The sequence below is a fragment of the Perissodus microlepis genome, chromosome 9, assembly GCF_051167445.1.
Source record: "Perissodus microlepis isolate ML-2025 ecotype Zambia chromosome 9, ASM5116744v1, whole genome shotgun sequence".
NCBI lineage: Eukaryota > Metazoa > Chordata > Actinopteri > Cichliformes > Cichlidae > Perissodus > Perissodus microlepis.
Window position 1 is genome coordinate 28,975,259 of NC_140469.1, and position 15,606 is coordinate 28,990,864.

Genomic DNA, 15,606 nt, shown 5'->3' on the forward strand with positions numbered 1-15,606 from the left:
TTTGGACATACTGGTTTGATCACTACTATTGGTGACTGTCAAACCTTTGAGTCGCCGAGAAGCTGAATAGGGGGATAATGTTGACGCGCCCGCTGTTCAAACTGTAAGTTTACTGCAAAAGGGCTCAAGAAGTGAACGTTTTCAGGCCTTATTCCAGTTTTTAAAACAGAGTATACATTTAGGGAGGATTTGGGTGTCGACGTTCCACTCCACACCAGTTGGTGGCGGTAATGCACCATTTTGTTGTTTAACAACCGCCAAACAACAAAATGGTGCAAACAATATAAAGAAGAAGAAGCCTGTTCCGGGATCATATGCCGTACACAGTTTGCACAGACGGAGCTACCGTTTCGTCCTAAGCGAGTAAAATCGTGAATTTGGATGATAAAACAAACTAAACCACCGTTTGGATCGATATCTGCATCGATCTGCCCACCCTTGTCTCCTGGATCGTAGCTGAGATCAGCGTGAACCACGTGGGTCTCTGCTCCCTGATCTGTTTCCTGTGTTTGGAAAGAGTTGCAGCTTCATCACGGAGTTTCTCTCGGTTTGTGGGCTCATCTAAAGGTAAGCACCGAGCTAACTTTACTGTGAGTTCAGTTCATGTTGAGTTTAGCTCCTGAATGAGGTCTTCTGCTGCTCTCCTCGGTGTCTGTTCACAGTTTATTGTGAACACGTTGAGAGAAGAGTGAGAGAGTGTTTGGAGAAAAACACCAACTAATCATTAGCTCAGCATGCTGGGAGAAGTTGGAGCAGAAAAGTCTTTTCATTGTCCCTGCAGCTGTTTTTCTGCATGCACCAAACCTCTACAGTCTCATTTCTATTTGAAGTGATAACAGGAAATGGATGAGAGCGATCTGCTGCAGTATCGGGGTCACAATAAACTTTATTGTCCAGCTGCTGTGGATGAACACATGAGAGGAAGTGAACTCCTACAAAGTCTCATTTTAATGAGTCTGGCTGCTGTAAAGTGATGCACAGGAAGATGTTAACAAAAACTAATGAAACAGAGATGAAAGTAAACAGTGTTCATATTTGAAAGCACAGAGAATAAAAATATATTGTGGTGGTTAATGTGTAGGAGAGTGTTGAATGTAATAATGTCTTCCTGTGTCAAACAGCTGCAGTCAAAGAAGGAAGGAAAGCTGGTTAAAAGTGTTGAGTTTAAAGGCCCCATCATTAATGCGCAGGTAGAGCTGACTAAGGCAGAGCAGGTTGGCCAAAAATATTTATCACGATATATATTTGAAAATTTGCGATAACAACATAACTGATGATATAATTGACGAGAGACAAAAGACTTTACAACTCCACAACTTTATTAGTGCAAGAAACCCCCCATCAATGTATTTTCACTTAATAGGAAGCCCGATTATTAAGACATGTTTGTGCTAAAATATGTACTGTGCTTTCAATAATGTTGTATTAAAATAAGCCAAATGTTTTTCTTTTAAGCACATTTTATATGAAACCTAATTACTAGTAGGCCGCCATTGTTATTTACTTCTCAACGCACTCTGTGATGACGTCATACGGTTGCGCCGCATCGAGTTTACAGTTAGCAGCGCACTGGAAATGGCTTCTGTTCAACCTTTCCAGTTTGAACCAGAGCAAACCGAGAGAGAGGATGAAAATGGTCAACCAGCACTTAGTTTAGATGAAGATAAAAACAATCCATCAAACATGGACGCGAGACTGAGGGAAACCTACTGGTGTCTATGCGGCTACTGCTTGCCAATGGCAACAGCGACTGAGAGCGTTTGTTGTAAAAGAGCTCAATTTTATGGCAGCGGCTATCCACGGTATCTCATAACCGCATGATAAAATAAATCACGCAATATGGTTAAAAAAAAACCAACATATTGTACTCTTTGATTTAGGAGTAATGTGTTTCTGGTGTGATAATCACTTATCTTCCCTTCCCCCCAGCTGAGTCTGTAGGCTGGATAGTTTGTTAGGTATCTGCTAAACTATGTTTAAGCTGTTTGTTTATCAATGATAAAGTGCCATCTAGCAACAAAACATCTGAACCTGTGATTTAAATATTCTGCATTGTCAATACTTGATGTTATGAGAGGGTCTAACCACTAGGTGGCTACCTATTACCAGCAGACAACAAACTTGAAGTCTTCGAGTAACAGAAAAATATATTATACTAATTCTACTCGCATGTTTATGCAAAAGGTTAAAAAAGGTCAAGGGACTTTTCTAAGGTCGATCGTGGCTCAAGAGTTGGCAGCTCGTCTTGTAATTGGAAGGTTGCCGGTTCAGAAACTCTCGGTCGTTGTGTCCTTGGGCAAGACACTTCACCCGTTGCCTATTGGTGGTGGTCAGAGGGCCCGGTGGCGCCAGTGTCCGGCAGCCTCGCCTCTGTCAGTGCTCCCATGGCAGCTGTGGCTACAACGTAGCTGCCATCACCAGTGTGTGAATGTGTGTGTGAATGAGTGAATGTGTAAAGTGCTTTGGAGTGCTTAGGGACTAGTAAAGCACTATACAAATACAGGCCATTTACCATTTAAAAACATTAATAGAATTCTAATTTTTATTATACAGTGAAATTACGATATCATCATTTTTACAGATTCTCCATGCAACACAGTGCACCAAAACTTTGAAGCCATGTATAACACAAAGTGTATAAACCCCAATCCACCTTTAACATGGTCCATGAAACACATGGTGGGCCTCTCTGGTGCTGTACACAACTGGTTCACTTCCTATCTCTCAGACAGAACTTTTATGGTGAGTATGGATACATGCTCCTCTAAGATCCATAGAATGACATGTGGTGTGCCTCAAGGGTCGGTTCTAGGCCCTGTACTTTTTAATTTGTATATGCTCCCTCTTGGCGGTGTCATCAGGAGGCATGCAGTGAAATTCCACAGTTACGCTGATGACACTCAGCTGTACATCTCCGTGTCTCCTGATGACACCAGACCAATGGATGCCCTTTTTAACTGTATTTTAGATATAAGATCTTGGATGGCAGAAAACCTTTTTACAGCTTAACCAGGACAAAACTGAAGTTTTAATCGTCGGTCCTGAGGCTCAGAGAGAGAAACTCTTGTCTAAATTAGAGGCATTTTCACTATGTCCTTCGCTACAAGTGAAAAACCTGGGTGTTATTTTTTGACTCTGAGCTTGGTTTTATCCCACATATTAAACATGTAACCAAAATTGGATTTTATCATCTAAAAAATATAGCCAGAGTCCGCCCTATTCTCTCTCGGGCCAACACGGAGATGCTGATGCATGCTTTTATTACCAGTCGCATTGATTACTGCCCTGCTCTCTGAATATTTCACCTTTACAACTTTTACAAAACTCTGCAGCTCGTGTGCTGACGAAGACCAGAGGGCGGGCCGACATTACACCAGTTTTAGAATGGCTGCATTGGCTCCCCGTGTGTTTCAGGATCGATTTTAAAGTTATTTTATTGGTTTTTAAATGTCTTAATGGTCTCGGGCCTTCTTATCTCTCAGATCTGCTTCTACCATATGAACCCTCGCGGACCCTGAGATCCTCTGGTACTGGCCTTTTGATTGTTCCTAAAGTCAGGACACATACTCACGGAGAGGCAGCGTTTCAGTGGTATGGTCCTCGTCTGTGGAACAGCCTGCCGGAGGAGCTCAGGGCCACAGAGAACGTACATGTTTTTAAGAACAGGCTCAAGACCCACCTTTTTAATTTAGCTTTTACTTAACGTTTATTTATTTTATGCTTATTTATTCTATCCTGTCATTCTATTTATATTATTCATTTAGGTTTTACCTAATATTTATTGATTTTATTCTTATTCATTTTTTATCTTCTTACTCTATTTATATTTGTATTGTATCCCATTCTTATTTATTTTATCTTTTTATCCTGTATATATCCTTATTGGGTCATATCTCCAGTGTTTCCTCGGAGGGAGCTCTCTGCACCGGGGCTGTGATCGACCGTGGCTGCTGGGGCCCTGTCGGTCTTCTCAGCCTGGCTGGGGGGCTTCTTTGCCTCCCTCGTGCTGTGTGCCCAGCCTGGAGGCTGCGGTCTGTGACCGGCTCCCGGTGCAGACGGCTCCCTGTGATAGTGTTTCCTCACCTGGCTCATGTGTGCCCAGCCCAATTTTACTCTTTAAGTGTGTGTGTGTGTGTGTGTGTGGGGGGGGGGGGATGTGCGTATTCATGATCGTTTATGTTAATGAGAGTGTTGGGAGTGAGTTGGAGGGTGGGGTGGGCTGCTTTAAACCATGTAAAGCACTTTGTGCTACATTTCTGTATGAAAAGTGCTTTATAAATAAAGACTGATTGATTCTCCCAAACCTTCAAATAGGACTTTCTGGCCCTGTCATAGTAAAGGGCTGCTTAGAATATTAGAGCCAATGTCACAAAGTTCCTCCTGAAGTATAAGTGAGTGAGAGAGTTTCCTCACTTTGCAGCACAACACGTCTCACAAGATTTCTACAAGCAATCAGAGTGAAATTTGTACTTTGTGTTGTCAGATGAACATATGAGACACTTTGACTCTTCAGTAGGGATGGGTATCGTTTAGGTTTTATCCGATACCGGTGCCAAACCGGTACTTTTGAAACGGTGCCAGTGCTTAAACGGTGCTCAAACCGGTGGTTAAAGAATGGAGAACACAAAATTGGTCCAAAAACCTCTCATGTTCAGCAGTTTTTTTGTAAAAAGATAACAATGTTAGCCTTTTCTGCAGCTAGAGGGCATATATGGCATCACTCTTGGCTGGAAGCCGTGCTTAAACAATGGAAAAAACACAAACTTTGTCCAAAAACCTCTCATGTTTAACTGTTTTCCACTTTTTCTTTGGTCATTTTAGCCTTTTTGGCCAGGGTGAAGGGAGCATCTGCCATCAAACAAGAAGACAGCCGCATGTAGCTATGATGATGTTTGCTAGTTCACCTTACATGCATTAATGTAATAACGTGGTTAGCGTACTCAACGTAAATTACACACGGACAACATTAAGCTACTCACGCAGAGAAGAACGGCTGCTGCTGCCATCATCATCCGTCATCATTTCTGCTACACTGGCAGGGCTAGGGGCCAGGACTCTCCTCTTCGTGTTTTTGGGGGATGTTGCTAACTCCGGGTCCGATAACAGGCAACCCACCCGCAGTAGATGCGCTCGGTGTGAGGTCTCGCAGCAAGCTATCAAATACGGCGCATTTTTCGGCTTTAAAAAAAAAAACGCTACGCGTCGCCAGGTGTTTCATCGGATTTGAGGTGTTACCTCCTTTGCACAGTATCACCTTAAAGCACTTGTTGCAGGCTGCTGAGTTTGCATATTTTGCTGTGAAGTACAGCCAGACTTTTGACCGCTTCGCCTTGGGCATTTTTAATCTGTAGCTCTGCTCTAAAAGAACGTACATTCCTGGACCCGCCTACTATCCTCGGAAACGTAAAATGATTGGCTAGAATTCAAAGTGTATGACATCTCAGGAAAAAAAAGCACCGAAATAAAGCACCGAAATGTGCGCTGCTTTTCGGTCTGGTTACTACCGTTTATGTCAGAACCGGTGCCATGATGGCACTGGTACCCATCCCTACCCTTCAGTGCAGTGTGGAGCCTAACAAAGATCTGTTTTGTGTCCCAGCTGATCAGCAGGAGGAGAAGAGTCTGACGGAGCAGCAGAGGAACATTTTCAGCCATCTGGACTCAGCTGAGTCACTACAGAGGAAACAATGAGCTCAACACAGAAGGTGAGGAATCTATGGCCCTTTCTCAAATCTCAAGTATGATTTGTACAATTGGAACACCAGTGTACTTGATGCGTTTCTTACTGAGTTTTTACTGTTATAGCACAGTTAAATAATAGGGGACCTATTATTTAACTGCTATAATATGTTATGAGGCTTAACTTTAATCTCAGCCAAACCAATTTACTCAGGAACAATAAAACAATGAAATAAATCTAGACACTTATATATTATGTTTAACCTGCGGGGGTCTGAAAATGGTTTGTGGGAGTCCGCTGTTCTCGCCGGGCTCAAATGATCCTCGTCTGCTATTGAGCTGGTGGGTAACAGACGTGTTCAAAAACATCTGAGCACTTTTGTAAATATGTGATGTCTTCTCGCCTAAAGAACACATAAGTTTATTAGTAAAAGTTGAAGTACTGATTTAACTTCTTTACTCAAGATAAAGTGAAAAAGTACGGGCTCTGAAATGTAATCAGAGTAAGAAAGTAAAAGTAGCTCCTTGAAGAACATTTTTACCACCTGTTTTTCTCCAAAGCTAACTGAACCTTGTGCTACATTAATGTAATAATAAAATAAGATTAGTAGATGAAATACAAACTATTTATTTCTAATAAAGGTGTTTGCATCAGTTAAGTGGAAAATAAAGGAAAATAAAACATGTGTATTTTCTGTTGCCTACACTGTACAGGGAGTGCAGAATTATTAGGCAAATGAGTATTTTGTCCACATCATCCTCTTCATGCATGTTGTCTTACTCCAAGCTGTATAGGCTCGAAAGCCTACTACCAATTAAGCATATTAGGTGATGTGCATCTCTGTAATGAGAAGGGGTGTGGTCTAATGACATCAACACCCTATATCAGGTGTGCATAATTATTAGGCAACTTCCTTTCCTTTGGCAATATGGGTCAAAAGAAGGACTTGACAGGCTCAGAAAAGTCAAAAATAGTGAGATATCTTGCAGAGGGATGCAGCAGTCTCAAAATTGCAAAGCTTCTGAAGCGTGATCATCGAACAATCAAGCGTTTCATTCAAAATAGTCAACAGGGTCGCAAGAAGCGTGTGGAAAAACCAAGGCGCAAAATAACTGCCCATGAACTGAGAAAAGTCAAGCGTGCAGCTGCCAAGATGCCACTTGCCACCAGTTTGGCCATATTTCAGAGCTGCAACATCACTGGAGTGCCCAAAAGCACAAGGTGTGCAATACTCAGAGACATGGCCAAGGTAAGAAAGGCTGAAAGACGACCACCACTGAACAAGACACACAAGCTGAAACGTCAAGACTGGGCCAAGAAATATCTCAAGACTGATTTTTCTAAGGTTTTATGGACTGATGAAATGAGAGTGAGTCTTGATGGGCCAGATGGATGGGCCCGTGGCTGGATTGGTAAAGGGCAGAGAGCTCCAGTCCGACTCAGACGCCAGCAAGGTGGAGGCGGAGTACTGGTTTGGGCTGGTATCATCAAAGATGAGCTTGTGGGGCCTTTTCGGGTTGAGGATGGAGTCAAGCTCAACTCCCAGTCCTACTGCCAGTTTCTGGAAGACACCTTCTTCAAGCAGTGGTACAGGAAGAAGTCTGCATCCTTCAAGAAAAACATGATTTTCATGCAGGACAATGCTCCATCACACGCGTCCAAGTACTCCACAGCGTGGCTGGCAAGAAAGGGTATAAAAGAAGAAAAACTAATGACATGGCCACCTTGTTCACCTGATCTGAACCCCATTGAGAACCTGTGGTCCATCATCAAATGTGAGATTTACAAGGAGGGAAAACAGTACACCTATCTGAACAGTGTCTGGGAGGCTGTGGTTGCTGCTGCACGCAATGTTGATGGTGAACAGATCAAAACACTGACAGAATCCATGGATGGCAGGCTTTTGAGTGTCCTTGCAAAGAAAGGTGGCTATATTGGTCGCTGATTTGTTTTTGTTTTGTTTTTGAATGTCAGAAATGTATATTTGTGAATGTGGAGATGTTATATTGGTTTCACTGGTAAAAATAAATAATTGAAATGGGTATATATTTGTTTTTTGTTAAGTTGCCTAATAATTATGCACAGTAATAGTCACCTGCACACACAGATATCCCCCTAAAATAGCTAAAACTAAAAACTACTTCCAGAAACATTCAGCTTTGATATTAATGAGTTTTTTGGGTTCATTGAGAACATGGTTGTTGTTCAATAATAAAATTATTCCTCAAAAATACAACTTGCCTAATAATTCTGCACTCCCTGTAGAGGGTGACTTTGCCTATAAACAGGAACATGAGCAGGGTGCTCAGCTGTGTACTGGCTCACTCCTGGTGGCTGCTTGGTGGTGCCTGGCACCTGTGGCTCAGTCGAGCCCCTTCCAAACATTTTCTTTGGCCTTCAGACAATAAATCTTATTGTTACGGTGCCAAACTGGACAGGGAAAAAAACCCTCAGGAAATCACATGATAGGGTGGAGTTAAGTTTCATAATAGATTCACCTGAAACCTTGGCTGACTGTGACCCACACCTGTTTTTACACCATGGCTGGTGTGATTAGGTAGAGGATCAATAGGGGGTCCATGACCCTTTTGGGGGAAACTCCCATTAAGTTTAAAATCTGGGACTCTCCACCATTTGACCCTAGCACTGAAGAAGATTCTGGGATGAGAGGTGAAACGTCTTCAAGCAAGCTTGAACATGGTTTGCCTTCCAAGCTGCTTAGAGTAGGATGACCTGAATGACTAAGAACCTGTTAACTATTACAATGGATCTGTTGTCATTGAACAAACTAATATCAGGAACGGGAAATATAAAAAAGCATAGACCTGTAAACATTTTTTACTATTATGAGTGTTTTAGCATGTTAGCATTAATATTTGTGTACAAATAGGAGGGATGGGCATGATTTTACTGTTTGAACAGTCATCCAACCTGGTCTTAATTATTTTTAACACCAGGTTGGATGTAATGTGTTTCTACTACCAGCAGGTGGGGATAAGAGACCTGTAAGGTGTTTGGTGCCACACTCCACCTTCAGGTTTAAAACTAGTGTTAATGGAGGGAGTTTGAAGGTTGAGTTTGTCCCACGACTGCATTTCACTCACTGCCTCTGTTTGTATCTCTGTCACTGCAGGACCAACATGGAGCGAGAAGTCAGCGCTCTCAGGAGGCCGACAAACCTCACAGAAGAAAGAGAGAGAAAACACACACCTGTGACGAGTGTGGGAAGGATTTTACTGAGAAGTATAAACTAGAACGTCATCAGGTCATCCACACTGGAGAGAAACCGTACAGTTGTGATGAGTGTGGAAAGACTTTTTCCTGGGAGGATTCCCTAAAAGCACACCAGGTCATTCACAGTGGAGTTAAAGCGTACAGCTGTGATCAGTGTGGCAGAGCTTTTTCTCGCAAGAGCAGCTTACAGCGGCATCTAGTTAGTCACTCTGGAATTAAGGCATACAGCTGTGAGATTTGTGGAAAAACCTTCAGCCGGCCGTTCAGCCGAACCATACACCTACGCATTCACACCAGACATGATGTGTACTGCTGTGATCAGTGTGGCAAACAGTTTATAACAGACACACAGTTACATGGCCACATGTTTACCCACACTGAGGAGAGACCTCATAAATGTGACCTGTGTGCGAAGACTTTTAAAACTATACATTACCTGAGACGACACCAACAGATCCACACCAGAAAGAGACTCTCCAAGTGCAGTTACTGTGAGGTATGTATTTATATTTTTTCCTTGTCATTTTAGCCTGACTCTTTGGAACAACTCTGCTCATTAAACTGTGTTAGCATGTTAGCAATTCTACTGCAGGGAAAAGCAGCTCTGAGTGATTTTATTCAGATTTTCATTTCAGTTATGATTTTTGTTTACACGATCATGAAAAACTAAAAGTGCTGAAAATAGATATGATGGTGTTATTTAATGTTCAGGTAGTTTGGTGCCTTATCGTGGCATTAGGGCGGGACAATATGGCCCAAAAATATTTTTCACGATATATATTTGAAAATTTGCAATAGCAACATAACTGATGATATAATTGACGTGAGACAAAATACTTTACAACTCCACAACATTATTAGTGAAAAAAAAGACATGAATTTATTTTGTATATAAAAATTTAACAGTGCAAATGCAAATTCCTTGCTAACATTTTAACCAAATGGCATTTCTAGTGGAAATTGGCTGACATATCCTCAGCATAACCATGTATAATATCCACAAAACTTTGTATCATAAAACTGAAGTGTCCCGTATTCTCTGGACCATAAGGTGCATTAAGCGAAACAAAACAGTCAGATAAGTCAAGCTTTACTCAACTCATTCTTCTTGCTTCCTCCACTTCCGTACCATTGATTCATTAATGTTGAATTCTCTCGCAGCTGCTCTATTCCCATGTTCTAATGCGTGGCTGACAGCCTTGACTTTGAAATCAGTTTCATAAGCATGTCTCTTAACAGGTGCCATTTTGGGGTCCTTATACACACAAAATACGGCAATATTATGTTAAAGCACTGTACGTATTACTCTGCAAGGCTCCTGACTACAGTAGCCGTAGTGCTCCAACAATCCATCAAGGATGCGGCTTCGTACTGACTTACACTGTCTTTGTGTCTTTGTTTAGAAGCAGAGCGACACAGATGGATCCATTTCTCAACCCTGTCATTACTGTGGTGGTGGGAAAGACTTCCTCTGTGACCTTTGTGGGAAAACTTTCATTCTTCAGCGAAGCCTAATACTACATCAACGTAGACACACTGGAGAAAAACTGAACTACTGCAAAGAATGTGGGAGAGGCTTCCCCAAACCAAGTGACTTAAAACAACATGAACTCATTCACAGTGGGGTTAAAAATCACCTCTGTGATCAGTGTGGGTCATCCTTCATTAGTGCCAGTAGCCTTAAAATACACAAACGTGTCCACACAGGAGAGAAACCGTACAAGTGTAGACACTGTGACAGAAGCTTCTCATGTTCATCTGCTTGTAACTATCATGAACGTACACACATGGAAGGAAACTACAGCTGTGACCAGTGTGACAAGAGCTTCAGGAATCTCAGTTCATACTCCAGACACAAACGATCCCACGTTACTAATAAACTGTTTCACTGTTACCAATGTGCCAAAACATTCACTTCATTATCTGCTCTGTGCAAACATCAGCGTGATCACTCAGGGCTGAAATCACTCCCATCACTGGATCACAGTGAATCTGCAGAGACAGAAAGATCCTCTTCTGGTTTCAGGGTCAGACTCAAAACCCTTGAGATCAGGCTCCACAGAGTTCAGATGGAATCTCCTGTAAAGATCTAATCAGGTAACTTTGAATGAAAATGTTCTGCTACTTAAATTTTAAGCTTTCTTCGTGGCGAATGGTTCGCTTTGTTCCAGCAGTTGGATGAACAAAACTGTTGTCATGTTATCAAGTTTTTATTGCATCTGTTTTAAAACATGTTCCGCAGATGTTTTCTTGTTCAGGTTGTGCTCTGAAATTCTGGAACAGTAAAATAAAAAATTAAAATAAACTGTTTGAGCCGTGATTTCACTTCCTGTATTTCAGAGTGAAGACCGAATTGACAAATGGAAACAGGAATCAGATGAACTGTTTTCACTAGCACAGATGGAGGTTTATTAGAGGAGACTTGGCGGTTCTCTACTCGCACTGAACAGGGTTCCTGCAGCTCATAAAAATCTGACCTAAAATAAGATCTTTAAAATCATCACTTTTTTATTTAGTTTTAGACTATAGAACAAAGAAAAAAGGTAATGCTCATACACACCCAGTACACTGAGCAAACAAAATTTCAGTAACTTAATCTCTGACTTAACAGCTATACACTGTTGGAGTCAAATTGTTAAATGTTGCCATTATTGTACTTAAACTTGTAAGTCTTGGTTCAAACTATGTGATCAAAGACATTCCTTTGTTTCTGACCCCCTCCCCAGCCTGTTGAATGGTGTGGGGGAGGCTGTAGTGGAGGGCAGAATGATCAAATTTCTTTGCAACACTAAGTTACAGTAGGGGGGCTGCTCCTTAATCCAGTTCAATAACATCTCCTTACGTTAAACATAAGCTTATTTAATAACGTGGATCTCTTTTTGTCCAGATTTTTATTCAGAGGCAGCAACTGTGGTAAGAATTGATCCAGATCTTTACAGATCTTATAATTTAGTATCGAGTTCATTTCCTTGTTTACCAACATTGGGAAGGTTACTTTTAAAATGTATTCCACTACAGATTACAGACTACATGACCCAAAATGTATTTTGTAACGTATTCTGTTATGTTACTCAATGAGAGTAATGTATTCTGAATACTTTGGATTACTTAATATATTATCACGCTTTTTACAACCACATGAATGCACTATTGCTGTGTGATTTATTACTATTACTGAGACTATTACCAATACCAACTAGATTTTTCAATCTTAATATAAAATTAGTAACAGTCGCATGACTTGGGTAAGGCTGCACTTTTTGCAGTGATCTCATATAGAAAACAATTTCTGTATGTTATATTTTGTTTTATGTTTTCTTTTTGTCCACTTTCAGAATTGCACATGATTATTTGCAGCTAGCAGGTTGTTAATGCTATCTAACAATCGTGCCGGCACGGTATGAGAAGGAAAAAACAACACTTGGACACTGCTAGGATAATGGACAGGTTTTTGACAGGGCGCCCACACAAATGCAAAGCAGGAGATGAAGCATAGCTGAATATGTTTTCAAACCAACTTCATTCTAAGACAAAGACTAGAAAATATGGTGAAGTATATCTTCCCTTTGGCTTCACCTGCACAAGTGCCGAGGTAGGTCTCTCCTGCAGAATTGGTTTTTCCTTCGTCGAGAGCACGCGCTAGGCTCTCCACATCACAGATAAACAGTATCCCACATTCTTGATTTTTAGTTCACAAACACTTGTAATGACTAACTACTCCTGACATTTTGGAGATGTTAGCTCTTTATACAGTAAAGTTACAGCGGGATACAAATAATATCAGGCTGATCCTGCCACGATTTGTTCCCCGGTTTAAATCACGGACAAACAGCGTCCCACTGTTGTTTATGTTTTTAAACCATTGTAAAACAGAAAAGCATTTTTTGAGAAATGTATTAAAGGCAATGTTGAATATTATTACACAGGAAAAAAACAACTACATGAAAAATAATTACACCGTGACGCCTCTGCCTTTCTAAATAGAGGGACAGTAACTGTGTGTGTAAAACCTGCAGATAGTCAGATTAAGAGTAACAACATTTTGTCTCTATCTGCTATTCTGCAGTTCATCTCATGTAAACAATAACGTGGCGCACAGCGTGACGTGAAAAAAGGCACATACCTTTGACGTTGTGTGACGAACTCTGTATTCCTCGTCCACACATAAACGCAAAAAAGGAGTTTTAAAAAAACCCTCCATTTTCTGTGATTCAAAACACTCCATAAATGTGGACGAAAGGCCCAAATGCATAGAAACAGCTGCGTTTTCAAAAATACCTGTGTAGGTGTGGACGTAGCGTGAAAGAGTTAGTAGTGTATTTTATTACTACCTGTAATTTATTGCAGATTACTTTTATTTGTTTAATTGTTTACTAAATGTTTGAGATGTAAAATAAACCGCAATGGAGTTTGGAAAAAAATATGGGTGTGTGTGGTCGGAGTATGCGTTTTTCTTGTAAAACAAAAGGGGCCTAGCAAAAAAGTTTGGGAACCACTGAACTAACCTTAGCTAACACCAGCTAACAATGTTAGCTTTGTTGCGAGTAGCCTTCAGTAATAGTAATAAATCGTACATCAAAGATACTAAAGTGGCATACAACCCAGGCAGCTACCACAACTAAAGTGAGATAGTTCCAGTAGGCTAACGTTAGTGTTTATAAAACAACTTACTTCCAGCTCAGAGCAGCTTGTTTGCCGGCAAACAATGTTTGCATTGCACTGTCAGATTTTGCCCATCCCTTTGTTCTTTAAATGTGAAGTGGTGTCAGAATTTCCAGAGTTGCCCATGCAATACTGGCCCTGCGTCCACTGTGTAACTGATGCTACCAACATTAACAGGACGCTTACATTAGAGCAGGGGTCTCAAACCTAAATGAGCTGTGGGCCACTGCTGGCACTTTCATTACATTGGAGGGCCACTTAAGTGTTCAAGTAGTACAGAAAAAAGACCAAACAAACAAGAAAACACTAACAAATATTTCCTAAAATGTAGTGTTTTGTTTAAAATATTGTATAATAAGACTAAACTGCAAACGTGAACACAATTTTTTTTCTCACTCTTAACTGAAGCCTTTTCATCGAACTACCTAATAAACAAACTGGTACTCTCTTTTTGGTAGACACATGGCACTAGCTTTACTGTCTGGGTCAACTTGGCTAACGAGAGACAGAGAGAGGCGTTGAAAGGCTGCGCCAATCGTACTTTATTGGTTCAGAGGAAAATAATAATTTTTGTAAGTATTTCTTCACGTTAATGTGCGAGCCGCAAGTATTTTTTAAAGTCGTGGTTTCATTTGCTCAGATTTCCTGATATAAGGCAGGATGGATCCATGCTTTTATGTTATGTTTAAGACAAATTCCATCAGACCAGGCAACATTTTTCAATCTTCTGTTTTCCACTTTTGTTGATCTCATGTGAACAGTTTCCTGTTCTTTGCTGACAGAAGTTGCACCCAAGTGCAGTCTTCAGCTGTGGTCTGGTCCATGATCCCCCTGTCCTCCAGGCCCAGCACCTGCTTTTTTCTCTCTCTCTGAATGGAAACTAGCTCACCTGTTTTTCAATGGGTCTCCAGCAGGCCAGGATTGCCAGGATTTATACATCAGGAAAACCAAAAACCTCTGGCCAAGCAGATGGCATAACACAGCAGAATCAGAAAGGGTTTTATTGCCAAATGTTGAGCAGGTACTTACTGCAAAACATACTGTCAGATAATGCTTAAATAAATAATTAAAATTAAAATTAAAAGTGCTAAGTAGATAGATACTCTGTCAGAGTTGTTTATGTTTTTAAACCCATTTTGCACAGAGAGGCATTTTTTGAAAAATGTATTGATAGCAATGTTGAATATTCTTACACAGGAACAAAACCCAACTACACATAAAATAATGACACCATAAAGATGTTTTTTCTTTCTGTGATTTCAAAGACGTAGTTTATTGCAACCTGTATTTTATTGCAGTTTACTATTGTATTGAAGTTTGGGAACCACTGTGTTAAAAGCTGTGACACGACGAGGTAAAACAATGCACACAGAGCTCATCGTCCCAACCACAGCTGAATCTAACTAATGAGATGAGGAAACAAAACTCAAGACAACAAAGAACATAACCTCCCAAAATAAAACATGTGAAGTAACTGAATAAAGAAAATCCAGATTATGAATGAAGTAAATACAAAGGACTTGACACAGAGAGTGACAGAAGCTTAACTAAACAAAAAGGGGAAAATAATGATTATAAACTAGTACAGAGCAAGATAGTAAAAACTAGCAGGACTCAAATTATATGTGCATTTAGAATTACAACGCTTGTTTCACTGAATTACTTGCCAAATAACCAAATTAATGATTTTCTTCAACATTAATTTCCTGTGTTGTTTGCAATATTGTTGAATTGTACTGTTAAATTTGTTTTGTTTCTCTTTGTTTATATTATATTAGTATAACCATTCATCATAATTTTATAATCTCTCTGATTAAGATAATATAAGATAAGATAACTCTTTATTGTCATTGCACAGTCATACATAGTACAGTAGTACAATGAAACTGGAAAACTGTCCTGGAGTAGGCAGTATGCATACATTTGAATGCTTGTATACTCCATACATGCATGTATACATATGCATGTAGGAACATAATTTCTTTCTAATTTTCCAGGACTTAACAGCATAAATTGATACTTTGTTGTTC

At 40.4% G+C, this 15,606-nt stretch overlaps 1 protein-coding gene across 1 annotated transcript; it reads left to right on the top strand.

Moving 5' to 3' along the window:
* Positions 1-296: 296 nt before the first annotated feature.
* LOC146380726 (uncharacterized) lies at positions 297-13,308 on the top strand. The gene is made up of 4 exons (XM_084940129.1): positions 297-567; positions 5,600-5,705; positions 8,814-9,410; positions 10,318-13,308. Exons 2-4 carry the CDS (start codon positions 5,688-5,690, stop codon positions 11,005-11,007), a joined length of 1,305 nt encoding a protein of 434 aa, XP_084796255.1. The 5' UTR covers positions 297-567; positions 5,600-5,687; the 3' UTR covers positions 11,008-13,308.
* The last annotated feature ends 2,298 nt before the right edge of the window (positions 13,309-15,606 follow it).

Coding starts and splice junctions, on each gene's coding strand:
- LOC146380726 (XM_084940129.1), top strand. Junction 9,411..10,317: donor CCAAGTGCAGTTACTGTGAG/GTATGTATTTAT, acceptor GTCTTTGTTTAG/AAGCAGAGCGACACAGATGG.